General features: G+C 39.8%; 1 protein-coding gene across 1 annotated transcript; it reads right to left on the bottom strand.

Annotated features, from left to right (window-relative positions):
• Positions 1-3,829: 3,829 nt before the first annotated feature.
• On the bottom strand, positions 3,830-9,372 carry KRT40 (keratin 40). Its single transcript, XM_003786375.1, has 7 exons — positions 8,922-9,372; positions 7,847-7,929; positions 7,427-7,583; positions 6,422-6,583; positions 6,219-6,344; positions 4,507-4,727; positions 3,830-4,009 (listed from the first exon to the last, which is right to left on the bottom strand). Exons 1-7 carry the CDS (start codon positions 9,366-9,368, stop codon positions 3,910-3,912), a joined length of 1,296 nt encoding a protein of 431 aa, XP_003786423.1. The 5' UTR covers positions 9,369-9,372; the 3' UTR covers positions 3,830-3,909.
• Between the last annotated feature and the right edge of the window lie 5,420 nt (positions 9,373-14,792).

The raw sequence follows: 14,792 nt of genomic DNA, 5'->3' as shown, positions 1-14,792 counted from the left end.
TAGAAAAATGTCAACTGTCTCTACATAGTTTAATTAAAGCTCAATAAATTTAATGAGATCCTCTTATTTTCCATATAGGTAATTTTTTCCCAACTAGATGACATAATTCTGAAAGTTGTATGAGAAAACTTAAACAAACTGGAATAGCCAGGAAAATCCTGCAAAATAGTCCTTTCAGATACTAACATCTATTTTAAAGCATCAATAATTAAAATAGTGTGGTATTGATACCTGGCTAGTCAGACAGACCAATGGAATAAGAAGTCTAGATAGATACTCCTGAACAGATTGAGATTTAGTATATGATAAACATAGCATTTGAAGTCAATGGGGGAAAAGGTAGGCCATTATGTGTACTTTGGGGACAATTCTGTATAACTCAGGGGGAAGGAAGGGAATATCGAAACCTCACTCATGCCACAAGTTACAAGTGGATTAAAGAGTCAAATGTGAAAAAAAAAAGAAATAATAAATGTGCTAAAAGAATACCTGAGATGCGCACATTTTGGTTACATAATTTGCTTTTGTATATTTTAAGTCCAAATTATGTGTGCACTTTACTCACAATTATTTTATAAATTTGTAGTCAGAAGTCCTTTCCAATAGTGACCCCAAATTAAAAACTATAAAAAATGATAAATTTGACTATATAAAATAACAATTTTTTAAACTTGTGCTTGGATAAAAATCACAGCCTATAAAACTGGTAGACACATTCAATAAAAAAAAAAAACTGGAAGACAAAATGACAAATTGAGAAAGAATATTAATAATTACACCACAGACAATGACCAGAAAGAAAATGCAAAAAGGCATTTAAAATGAGAACAAGTGGCTGGGTGCAGTGGCTTACACCTGTATTCGTAGCACTCTGGGAGGCTGAGGTGGGAGGATAGCTTAAACTTAGGAGTTTGAGACCAGCCTGAGCAAGAATGAACCCCCTCCCCCCCCCGCCCTGGCCCCAGTCTCTACTAACAATAGAAAAATAAGCTGGGTGTTGTGGCAGGTACCTATAGTCTCAGCTACTTCGGAGGCTGAGCCAGAGGATCCCTTGAACCCAGGAGTTTGAGGTTGCTGTGAGCTAGGCTGACACCACAACCTTCTAGCCTGGGCAGCAGAGTGAGAGACTCTGTCTCAGAAAAAAAAAATGAGAGAAAGTATTGACTGTCAGCCTAAAAATTTAAACTACACTGAGATATCATTTCATTTTTCCACCTATCAGACTGAAAAACAAAATCAAAGTTTGGTAATAAAAGCATTGTGCTGTGTGCAGTACTCTCATTCATTGCTTGTGGTAGTATAAATCCATACAGGTTACAACACGTAATGTTCTTATAATTAAGAGAGTGTGATAGTGGCATAAGGATCAGCAGATGGACCAGTGAGAGAGAATATAGACTCTAGAAATGGTGTCACTTGTATGAGCTCAACTGATTTTTGACAAAGATCTCAAAGCCATCAGGAGAAAAGGAAAGCCTTTTCTATAAATGTTCCTGAATCAAATAGATAATTATATAGCAAAAAATATTACATCTTGATCTCTACCTCACACGATACATAAAAATTCATGCAAGATGGATTAAGAACTTCAATGTGAAGGTTCCATACCATATAAAGTTTTTAGAAACAAACAGAGGATTATGTTCATAACCTTGAGCTAGGTGAATACTTCTTAGAATATGGGTGACTCTATAATTAATAGTTTCATCAAATTAAGCTTCATCAATAAAGCCTTTCATGGATCGAATGAATAGCTAAGAAAGTGAAAAGGCAAGCCAGAGACTGGATAAAAATATTCTCTTTCCTCATTTTACATATACATATATATATGTACACACACACATATACATATATATACACACAGTCATGTGTCTGTTTACAATGGGGGTAGATTCTGAGAAATTCCTCCTTAGATGATTTAGTCATCGTGCAAACATCCAGAATGCACTTACACAAACCTAGATGGTCTAGCCTACTACATACCTGTGCTATATGGTACAGGCTATTGCTCCTAGTCTATGTATATAAACTTGTACATCAAGTTACTGTCATGGAGTTTGGGCAGTATGTCATGGGTTTATTTATCTGAGAAATGTTTTATTTTGATTATTTCCCCTACATTGTACTGTTAAATCAGGAGAGAACTATGAAAAAAGATGTAGTATACAATTTTAGGTCTTAAACTTGATTTTTGTTTAAACCTACCTGTATTTTTATCATGTGCTTTGAGTGCCAAGACTACTATGAAAATGTCCACACACACAAACTAGAAAATCTATAGGAAATGAATAGATTTTTAGAAACAATGATAACTGCTTTCATCACTTCTAGTCAAGTCCTACCCAGAGCACCCAGATAAGAGAAAGAAATAAAGGGCATCCAAATCAGAAAAAAGTGGTCAAACTATCTCTGCTTGCCGATGATATGAACTTTCATCTAGAAAACCCTGAAGACTTCTCCAAAGGACTCTTGGAACTGTTAAATACATTTGGTAGTCTCAGGTTACAAAATTGATATACACACATCAGTAGCATTTGTATATGCTAATGTATGCAATCAAACTAAGAGTCAAATCAAGAACTCAATACCACTAATAATAGCTGTAAAGAAAATGAAATTCCTAGGAATATACTTCACCAAGGAGGTGAAAGATCTCTACTGATGAAAGAAATCATAGATCACAGAAACAAATGGAAAAACAGCCTGGTAAAAATGGAAGTCTGAACTTACCACTTGGTGTCTTGTGGTGGGCTTGGTTTTGCCTGTGGTGTTTGGCTGAGTTGAGTGGTTTTTTGCCTAAAGATTTCCTATCTTGCTAGCCTGCCCCTTTTCTGGTTTTAGAGTGAGCAAGATCTTTGGGGGTTTGTTTGTTTTTTGTCTGAAACCTTTAATGTTTCTGGGTTGTTGGTTGCTTCACTCCCACTGATGAGATAAAAAGAAAATGCAGGGAACACATCACAGTGCCACCTTGATTCTTAAGATCCCTGGTTAGTCCTTCTTTTTGTTTTATTATATAATTTCCAGGGTTTTAGCTATACTTAATGAAGAGGAATGGGGAAATGTATGTCTACGTCATCTTTCTGGAAGTGGGCGTTCCCTACCTTACTTTTTTAATGTGTGAAAATAATTATTCATATAATCTAAACGTGCAATAACTGACCAATGTAACTTATGGTATATGATGCAACCACTAAAATGATGGCCATGAGAAGCCTTAGTCTTAAGTTTTTATTAGAATTGTAAATGCTTAGAGGACACAAATGAAAAGAAAAGATTGCACCACTGTCTGCATAGGTAAATGTGGTTATAACTCTCTGGAAAACCTAGTATCAGAGAAAAAGAAATGGAGGGATGTTCTCCTGAGTATTGACAAAGGATGGTTGGTAGATGGAATTATGAGTGACTGTTTTCCCTTTAATGAGCCAAATTAAAAAAAGGAGAATCTAGTACTTTTATAATTAAGAATGTAATAAATATAATGATATTCCCCACTTCCTCTCAGAAAGATACATACAACTATCTCCTATGATATATGACATTTTTCATGCATTAGTTGATTCGTGTTTGAGGAGTTAAACACACTTTTAGTGTTTAGGGTTTATGCAAATTCAAACTCTAGTCATCAAAGGAATATTCTGTGAACAGTAATAAGCCACAGAGCTGTCCTTCCCATGCTGAAGGAATGAAACACTTTTTATTTGGAAGAGAAAACGCTTTACAGTCTCCCAGAACCCAGCAAATGAGCTGGAAAGAGAGAAATGATAAAGCAGAAATAGACGGAGGGTCCCTGGGATACATGAAAGCTTTCCAGACTTGTCTTTCCGGTTTGGACGTCTCTGGTTGAAGCCCCACCTCCTTTCTAGGACACTGGGCGTTGATTCCTCCATCTGCTGCGCTGGTGTGAACAATTCACGAACAGCAGTTTTCCACTGTGCAAATTACATAGGCTGAGTGTGGCTCACCCGTGTGGCTTGATGTGCATGTTGTAGAACACGGGTTACAGGGAAGCCTGGGGAAAATCAATTTTAAACTAAGCTTGACAAGGAGATAGTAACAAAATGTCAAGGTTTGCCCTACAGATTATGTTCTGAAAAAAACTCTTTGCAGAATAATAGCATTTGACTGAAGCCTATTTTCATCTCTGGAAACAGAATTGTTACTTCACGTTCACTGCAATGGTGGTAGTTAAATAATTATATATTTTCTGTGTTTTGCAAATGTTATCTTAAGTGTCTTTAAGATTTCCCTTTAGTGGAAAAAGGAGCAAAGGGAGGTGCCCAGCATGAAATATCGGACGTGATAATTATTCTGCTTCAAACGTTAGAGTGTTTTAGAACTTTTCTGTTGTCACCTGCTTCAACTCAACCACTCCTCATCTCTCTTTTAAGAAGACCCCTTAACCCATTAGGGAGGTTTGACCTTGGTCGGACCCTGAGGAAACCAGGATTCTCCTACATCAGCCTCTCTGTGATTCTAGGGGATTTCATGAGTAGCTGTGGGACTTGCCTGCTGTCCTCGCTCTCCAGCAGGCCCCGGTATGTGTTGATCTCACACTCCAGCCGGGCCTTGACGTCCAGCAGCACCCGGTACTCCTGGTTCTGCCGCTCCAGGTCACAGCGGATCTCGGCCAGCTGGTTCTCCACATTGTCAATCAGGCACTGGATCTGGGCCAACTGGGAGCTGTACTGGGCCTCGGTTTCTGCCACAGTGCATTCCAGAGATTCTGACTGTGAGAGAAAAACAACGTCCAAAGGACCCCGTCTCTGGAGCCAGATGGCCTGTTTTCAAATCTTTGCTCTACCCTTTCAGCTGTGTGGCTGTGGGGAAATTACTTAGCTTCTCCAAACCTCAGTTTTATTTTACATAAAGTGGGGAATGCAAAGTACCTATCTCAGAGGAAATTTGTGAAGATGAAATGAGTGAGCGTGTGTAAATCACTTAGAACAATGCCTGGAAAAATTTTAAAGGCTGTATACCACCTATGTCTAGTGAGGTCTACATATTTATGTAGCAACAGTTGCATAGCAATGGGGGGTCAGGGACAGTTAATTTTCGCATGTCCCTGCCTCCCACTGGTTTGTAACTCTTAGGCTAAGGACTATCAACAGCATTTTAGAGGAAACATTGAGTTTGTGCTCCTGGTGAGGAGGGGAGAAGGGTTGTATAGTGTGGTTAAGAGAGGAGTCTCTGAGTACCAGAGGCTGGAGGGTGAGTGGGGGCATGAAGAGAGGTTGGTTGGTGGGGGAAACATACAGTTAGATAGAAGAAATTAGTTCTGACGTTTGATAGCAGAGCAAACTGACTATAGCTAACAACAATGTATTGTGTATGTCAAAATATCTGTAAGAGACAACTTGAAATGTTCCCAACACACAGGAATGATGAACATCCCAGGTGATGGCCGCCCTGCGTACCCTGACTTGATCATTATACATTCTATGCATGCAGGAAAATATCACATGGACCTCATAAATATGTACGAATTTTGTGCATCAAGAAAAGTAAATATGTGTTTTGTTTTTTTTAAAGAGGGAGGCTTTGAGATTGAATGACCTGGGTTTAGCTTCCACTTTTGCCTCTTGCAAAATTGCAGGTTACTTAATCTGAGTCTCAGTTCTTCACATCTGGGTGATGGGGTAAAGGTATCTACTCCAAAACATGACTGTGAGGCTTAAGTCGGCATGGTGCCCCTCACGAGATGAATGCTCAGCTATTACTCATCCAGGTACTCGGCGTAGGACCTTAAGGAATGTGGTGCTTACCTGGAGCTGGTTAATGTGATCTAGGATGCATGGTATCCTTATTGCTTGAGTGAGGTGGGGTGCAGTGAAGGGTCAAATTAAGGGGTGGATCCTGGGAAACTTTAGGATAGTTATTGGCTAAAAAGTTTGAAAACCATTTGTTTTGAATATGTTGGTGAGCCTGGAAAATTGGTCTGAATCCGAAGACCAATTCCGTGCCTTTGGCGCTAAGGCCCCTCTCTCACTCTGCCCAGCCTTTCCCTTTCTCCATGTGTCTGGAGCGGGTGGCAGGATCATGCTGAAGCCCAGGAGAGAAGGTTAGACATCCCAGCAGGGCCATTGACCTTCTGCTTTTGGTGGGTAAACAGCAGTATTGGGAAAGGCGAGGAATGGTAACCCTTGAGTGACAGGAGAGGACATAGCATCCCGGAGCCTGACTTATCAGGGAACAGCTAAGACTGCCTTTGCCTTACGCACCAGGCTTTGCTGGGCCTGGAGCTCGATTTCCAGAGCATTGGCTGTGCGTTTCAGTTCCAAGATCTCCGTCTGGCAGCCCTGCAGCTGCTCTGCGCTGGACAGCTGCTGCCGGTTCAGCTCTTCTATCTGAAACACAGGCCCGGTTAGAGAGTTCACACAAGGCAGAAGTCGGAAGCCTGACATTTTACCGCTCCCTTGCTGACCTGAACAGCGAACCATGCTTCAGCGTCCCTGCGGTTGTTGGTGAGCACCGTTTCGTACTGACACCGCATCTCATCCAGGGCCCTGTTGAGGTCGATGGTGGGGGCAGTGTCCAGCTCCACGCTGAGTCGGTCACCAAGCTGTCCACGAAGCGAGTTGACCTCCTGAAAGCGGAGATGGAGTAAGGAAGGTCCCAGAGCAATAGAAAGAAAAATCAATCTGATGGTCTATGGCGTCCCATTTCTGCTTTTTTGGAGCAGTGGGTAAGAGTGCGGGATTCTGACTCAGATTGCCCATGCTGAATCTCTCTTCACCACTTAGAAGGGTCTCAGTTTCCTCATCTGCCAAATAGACATAATAACTGTACCTTTCTGGGAAATATAGTGAGATATAGAAGAGTTAATATATACATAAGGAATTTATGAAAGTTCTAGCACACACTGAGGTTTCATTAGATGCTGGTTATTATCAGCAAGTGTTCAAAGAGCAAATGTGCTTTTCCTCCCCGTTCAGCTTCTCCTTTTCCAGCTTCATCAATACGACACAACCAATCACTTCATATTGTATGGCTTAGAAAAGTTTGTAAATGCACAATATTAAAAAAATAAAAAACTTGATCCAAATACAGCATGAGTCTTTATTCCCTTTTTGAAATGGGCTTCACAATCTACATTAATCAGCCCAACTTTCATATCATGTAGACTGAATTAGGGGTGGCATAAAGCCTCCAAAGACAGCTATTTGTGGAGCCACTTCCTGCACTTAAGCAATGGCAGTCAAGAATTTTTGGTTCCTTCATCTGGCACCAGCTAGGGGCTAGGTCATGTCTATATTCAGAGACACCAGGGGACGATCGGGCTGAACAGTAATAGTGCCCCATGTAGTTCTATTCCAGCTTATAGAATGTCTGCCCAAGTTCAATGTATGTACACCAATCAGCATCAGATCTGTATCGGTTTAACTTTCTTACTCTTCGGGTCCTTCAGCGGTGTTGCCACCTTCCTCACCTCTTTGTGGTTTTTCTTAAGGCAAAGGAGATCTTCCTGCAGGGACTCCACGTGGGCCTCCAGATCGGATTTGCACAGAGTCAGGTCATCCAGGATTCCACGCAGGCCGCTGATGTCAGCCTCTAACAGCTGGCGAAGGGACAGCTCATTCTCGTACCTTTCATAGCAAAAACACGTGAAGCCGGTGTTTACCCTGCTGGATGCTGGGCAAAGGGCTGGGCCACACGGGGGATCAAGACACAGGCTCAAGGAGCCATCTGCTGTTTCTTTTACATCCTCAATAAGGATAAATTCAAGCTTCTACAACATTCTGAACTTTGCAAATACTATATAGAGAAATTTGGCAGGGGGAGGGGTGAGAGAGATTAAGAGAGGCAATCAGACAGCTATAATTTATTTTTAAATTAAAATTAAACTTACTTTGACCTAAAGTCATCAGTAGCCAGTTTGCAGTTGTCAAGCTGTACGGCAAGTCTGGAGTTCTCTGCCTTGGTGCACAAGATCTAGGAAGTCGTGTGAGAAATGGTTCTTTGAGAGAAATCTAAATATCTATTCAGTTAACAGCTATTCCTTTAGCTGTTGAATCCTTTGAAAGTCTTTGAACCTCTTTATAAGAAAGAATAAAATCATTTTCAGGCGGCTTTTCTCACTAACCATACGAGTTCATGAAGGAAAAAAGCAGTGTCAATTTAGAAACAAAGCAGAGAAATGAAAATGTTCAGCTTTTTAGTGGGCAAAGATATTTCACAACATTCCTTGGCAGTTGAACATCATTTAAGTTTTCTCTGTAAGTAGGTTGTATTATGACTATATCCCCATCCGTAATCACAGAAATTCATCAAGAAGAGAAGAAAATGGTTAGTAGGTGAAATTCTATGCTTAAAAAATGACATTTCAAGTTGTGTGTGAAAGCTAGCATGAACGTTCATTGTTTTTTTTTTTTTTTTTTTTTTTTTGAGACAGAGCCTCAAGCTGTCCCCCTGGGTAGAGTGCCGTGGCATTACAGCTCACAGCAACCTCCAACTCCTGGGCTCAAGCGAGTCTCCTGCCTCCGCCTCCCAAGTAGCTGGGACCACAGGCGCCCGCCACAACGCCCGGCTATTTTTTGGTTGCAGCCATCATTGTTGTTTGGCAGGTCCGGGCTGGGGATTCGAACCCACCACCTTAGGTGTACGTGGCTGGCGCCTTAGCCGGTTGAGCTATAGGCGCCGAGCCTGAACGTTCATTGTTATGTGCAGAAGTGATTTTAATTATGATACAGTTTCCCCCCATTCTATAGGTAATGAAGTTAAACTCTGCAGGTGTGTAACTCTGTTGGGGCAGTTCTGGGACTGGTTCCTCACTCCCAGTCCAGTGCCCTCTCCTCTGTATCACACTAGCACCTAGAATTTCGACTTCCCTTGATTTCCTTCCACAAACTAGGCTTCTTTGGGGTAAAGAGAAAGCAGATCACGTAGATTGGGAAGGTGGCGCTTTAGAGTAGCCAGGCACCAACCTTTTGTTGGAGATCTTCGATGGTGTTGAAGTAACACTGGCAGTCAGGGCACGCCAGCGGGGTCTCCTGCTCACATTGCTCTCGGATCCTGCCCTCCAGCTCTGCGTTGGTCTGCTCCAGGCTGCGCACCTTGTCCAGGTAGCTGGCGAGTCTGTCATTCAGGAACTGCATGGTCTCCTTCTCATTGCTGGTGAATGCCCCATCCTCACACCAGGCACAGGCCCCCACCAAGCACGGGCTGTTACAGCTCCCGGCAAGGTAGCATGGCGCCAGGCAACCGGGCAGCAGGCGAGACCTGCACAGGAAGCTGGGGGTCTGGACCCTGGAGGCAGCCCAGGCGCTGGGGATGCAAGAGGTTTCCGTGGAACAGGTTGAAGCAGGTTCATGACCGGGAGCCCCAGTGCAGGACTCAGGGGAGCAGGGTGTAGGGGAGCAGTCCGAAGTCATCCTTGCAGAAGAGAGGGACAGAACCTGCCTGTGAAACTCCACTTGCCTTGACTCCAAAACTGTCCTTCCTTCCTGAGACTTTTATATAGATGTCCAGATGGGTATTTACAGACTGCCCCGGATGTTTCCTTTATCTCGCTGTTGGTGCTGGTTTTCATACAAACATTTCATTAGAGTTGTTTATTTACTGAGGAAGAGTTTTATGCCTCATAAAAGAGGGATAACTTCAGGTTACTAAATAGAAACTTATACCCTTTCCACGTGCCAGGAAGATAGAATACTTATTCCACAAACTCACCACAGAAACCATTGTCCTTTTGGTAGAATCAGAATAGAAAGAGAAAATTTGGCCAATGGATCATTATAGATAAAACTTGTTACAAATAAGATAAATAATCTTCCCATGGGTTTTTGATTCGGTGGGCTGACTGCTCGTATCTCTTTTTAAAATTAATACTACAACTCATTAAATGACATTTCTTTGTTTATGCCACATCATAAAGATGGTCAGTGTGATTAGCGATTCTTTTTTTGCGACCCCAGAGCACGTGCTTAGGTGGGAGAACAGTGAGGTGTGTGCTGGGCTTAAGGGCTGTGTGTGTGCGTCACAGCTCTCTGTGTCCAGATGACAACGTCCCTTTACGGATCTAATGGGAATAAGTTGTGCCCTGTGGGCCAAGATATAAATTGGTTATCATGACCTGGAGTTGTGATCTTTGATTTCTTGAAACTTGCCTTCTGCACATTTCCTATGACTTATTTTTAGATCAGCTATACTATTTTTTCCTGCATTTCTAATAAGAGTGATGTATAAATTCCGAGTTATAATCTTTCAGCCTCTTGGGAAACTTTCACTGATTATACCTCAGAGGAGGGGCAAAGAAGCCACAGAAGTTTTTCTTCTGAGATCTGTTTTTGTTTGTTTATTTATGAATTTCATGAAAATTAAACACACCAGAAGTTGGGAAGTAAAATTCTACTATTCCCACGTCTGCAATGCCATCGGGTGGGCTCTCTGGTACAGTCACTGGCAGACAAGATCCTGAGATGCACTTCTTTTGGATTTCCTCTTGAATTTTCTCTCCATCGTGAAGCATCACCTATTTCACTTCACTTAGCGTTAACTGTGGTATATATTTTATTTCCAAAGATGCACTGAGAAAATCACCTCTATAATCTTTAAGACTCTTCTAGGGGGGAAAAAACATTTATCTGTCAAAGTTAAATGTTTTGTGATCTAGAATAAATTTATTTTTTTCTCCCTAACTCTGAGCACTGCTTTCTAGATAGTGGGTAATAGAAACAAAACCAAACCAGAAGAACATATATCACTGATTAAAACAATCTCTTATGACTTATTGTTCACTGGGCAGAGTTGGGTTGGAATGTAGTCGATTCTCTTCACTTTTCAACATTTACGCTGATTTGTGCTAGAAGTTCTGAGAATGCCTCCCGGTCTATGGATGCTGACCTGCAAGGCAGGTGAGTTCAAGGATTTAGAAACACATCTGAAAACCCCAAATCTCTGAAAGAAAATTATGGTTTCACGGGAACCTAATGACTCAAAGAAAAATATCTTTGAAGTGAACCCATGTCCACCAGAGGTTCCAGTTAATTAGAAAGCAGGAATGTAACTGCAGATAAAATAAGAAATGCTTGCTTTTGTCTGGAGCTAATTTCTGATTGTAAAATGTTGGTTACTGGTTCTTGTAACATACAGAAGGTGGGGCTGATCGTGTAGTGTTGTATAGTGATCTGTAGCTGCAAGGCCCATCTTAGAAGATGGAAATAGCCCAGAATTTATTCTCTACCATCTCACCCTCAGAAGAAAAGAACATTGTGAATGGAGGGAAACAGGTACCATGAAAGGTCATCAGAAAAAGATAGGATTGTTTTATTTGACAATGATAGGGTCATTTAATACGCTCTTATCTCAGCACATCCACCTACTGCTGTTTTTTTTCTACAATACAAGCCTACTTTTTGTTAATCTCCACTCACGATGCCAAACGTCCTACGTTGGCAAATCTGGTGCCAATATACTTTTCTAAGCTCATTTTTGGATCTTCTCTCACAACCCCCAGCTCAGCTATCCTCTAACCTTTGTCGGTATGTTTTTTTTTGGGTTTACTGCTCTGTTGCCATCACTTTCCTGGCTGAATTCACATGTCAGGGCTCAGCTGAAATGTCACTCAATTGCTCATGTGGAGATGGGGCTATTCCCAAGCCTTTTGCACATAGCTCCCCTGTAGCAGTTATGACATTGCTTTTGAAAACTGTATGCATTTTTATGTTTCTCGACTTTTAAAATAATGTTCCTTTTAAGATAAGTATATCTTATTTGTCTTCTTGGCCCCAGCACATTGGGTATAATGTAGTAGGCCCTTGGTATTTGCTAAAAAATATATCTACAGATGCTTCTGTTTTAACATTTGATTCTTTATGAAAATAATTAACACAGTATGACCAGGAAAACTGGGAAAAGACAAAGAACACTTATCCTAGCAGCCATGACAGTTGGTGCAAATCCTTTGTATCTTTCTTAGTTCTCAGTATAATATGGGAAAAATAATGCCTGTCTCTGCCCAACCATACAGAGTTATTAAATGGTAAGCACTGTGAATGACTTTCACTTCACAAACAGCAAAATGTCATGCCAAGGTAAGGCCTCCAATTGATGCATCTTGGTCCTCAGTGAGTCTGTAATTGTCAAATACATGTTCTTTCCCTTACTCTACATTTGTTCAATTCAGATAAAATTTACCGATGGCGAAATTCAGTTTTGATAAATGCATGCAACTATGTCACCATCACTCCAGGCAAGATAATGAAAATTTTCATCACACCAGAATGTTCCCTGGGCCCCTTTTTATAGAATCTTCCCTTCCCCAGGTAAATACCTGAATTGTACTGATTCTGGTTAGCATAGATTGGTATTCTCTATTCTTGAATTTTATGAATAAATCAAAGACCCTGCATATTTTTGTGTCTGGTTTCTTTCCCTTAGCACTGCGTTTTTAAATTCATTCTTGTCATTTGCATCCGTAGTTAATTCTTGTTTTTATTTGTGGAAGAATATTTTATTATATGACTCTACTACCATTAGTCTATATTCATTCGAATGAACACTTGGGTTATTCCTTGTTTGAGGTTTTTGAAGAGCACAGCCATAGATACTCTAGTACAAATATTTTTGTGGATATATGTTTTTATTTATCTTGGATCCATACCTAGGAGTAGAAGTGTTGAGGCATAGGCTAGGTATATATGGTATTTCTTTTATAAGAAATAACCAGATTTTCCATCTTCCCCAATATTTGGTGATGTCAGATATTTTAATTTTAGACATTGTCATTGTCATAATGTGTTGTCTTGAGGTTAATGTATATTTTCCTGATGTCTAATTATATTGAGGAGCTTTTCATGCACTTAATTGTCCATTTGGACATCTTCTTTAGAGAGGCAACTATTTCAGTATTTTGCTTATTTTTCATGACTTATCTTTTTCTTACTGAGTTTTAGAAATTCTTTTTATATTTGGGGTATGAGTTCTTTGTCAGATATATGTATTTTAAATATTTTTAAAATATTTTTTTCTCTGTGACTTACTTTTTTATTTTCCTAATCATGCCTTTTGATGGGCATAGAATTTTATGTTTATAAAGTCCTAGTTATCATTTCTCATGATTGAGGCTTTGTGTGTCCTAAGAAATAATTGGGTGCCTCAAAGTGATTTCTTAGTTTACTATCTTAATTATTCTTATAGAAGCTTTATAATTTTAGCTTTTACATTTAGGTCTGAAAATCATCTGAATTAGTTTTTGGCCAATGATGTGAAATAGAGTCAAATTTTATTTTATTCCAGTCATTTGATCTGGCATCATTGAAAAGATTTATCCTTGTGGCTCAAAGAAAAATTTTCATAAAAAATCTATTCACTTTCTTGCTTTATTTAATTGACTTGGATCTTTAATAAAATATTGAATAGTGTTGGGAACAAACACCTTTGCCCTGTACCACAGGAGAAAAGTATTTGCTATTCCACCATTAAGTATATTTTTGGCTATAATTTCTTTCCCAGATATTACAGATCTGTTATTAGTTTGCTAAAACTTTTATCATGAGTGTGGGTGTTACATTTTGTTAGATGCTCCTTTGTATCTATTTAGGTGATTGCATTCTTTCTCTTCCATTCAGTTAATATGTGTTCTGTCCAGGTGAAGCCATGACTGAAATCATCCCTGAAGTGATGGGATAACTCCCAAAAGGAACTATCCAAAATGTCCTGAGATGGGGCCAGTTGAAATTTAAAAAAAAAAAAAAGCACTAAACACCAGAGTGATCAGTCCAAAGCATTTTACTGGGGGAAATTACAGAGAGCTTTAGGGTACTACTCATGACAAACTGAAATGTTTTGCCCAGATATGTTCAAAATGTTCAAAAGAATTTATGAGGCCTCAAGGAATTTGGCTCAGGGTTGAGGCTAGTTTCTATTTAGCAACATGTTTGATTTTCAGTATTTTGTGCAATAGCCTAAACAACTTTATTAGTGCCTGGGAATGTTCAAGGCCAAGGCCCAGCTTGGGTTCAAGCCTGCAAGGGGAACAGCAGCTGGCCAGGTCACAGGGTGGTTGAGGCACTCAGTTTCTCCATGAAAGCAAAGAAGGAAAGTCCCTCGTAATGGAAGGACTCTATGATATGGTCAATCATATCAAATCTTACCTAACTAGAGGTCATATGTCCAGTTTTTCTTTGCAGGCTTGTGTTTGATGTATATTTCTTCTTCTTTCTTTTAAAGATGTTCTATTGATCTTTATTATTCAGCAGCTTGACTATGATACTACGTATGTCTCGGTGTGGTGTGTGCATATGTCTGTGTTTAGATTGCATTTATCCTCCTTAGAATTTCTTGAGATTCTTGAGTCTGTAGGTTAATAAAATATGTCACCAAATTTGGGACATTTTCCAACTCCTCCATTTTTCTTCCTTATTTTCCCATTCCTCTCATTCTGAGACTCTAGTTACATGTGTATTGCACCACTTGGCACTTTCCCACAGGCTGCTCAGGTTCTTTTCATTTTTTTTCAATCTCTCCTCTGCCCTGAGTGCTTTCATTCTGATAATTTTGATTTATCTTAAGATCATCTTGATCTACCTTTTTTTTTTTCCATTTTGATCTATCTTAATTCATTGACCTCATCTCTATTTGGCAGTGTCTATTAAACCCATTATTAAATTCTTTATTTCAGACATCATACACTTTTATTCTAGAACTTTTATTTGTTTTTCTCCAATTTAAATAATTTAAATTTAACTTACTATTTTAAATAGAAGAAAAGTTTAAAATTTTACTTTTCTGATGAGACCCCTTATCTTTTCTACTCTTTTTCTTTCACAGTTTGTTCACCTCTTCCTTTAAAATCA

The sequence above is a fragment of the Otolemur garnettii genome, unplaced genomic scaffold (genome assembly GCF_000181295.1).
Source record: "Otolemur garnettii isolate 467f Iridium unplaced genomic scaffold, OtoGar3 scaffold00018, whole genome shotgun sequence".
NCBI classification, from domain to species: domain Eukaryota; kingdom Metazoa; phylum Chordata; class Mammalia; order Primates; family Galagidae; genus Otolemur; species Otolemur garnettii.
This window is presented reverse-complemented; position numbering and strand designations above follow the sequence as displayed.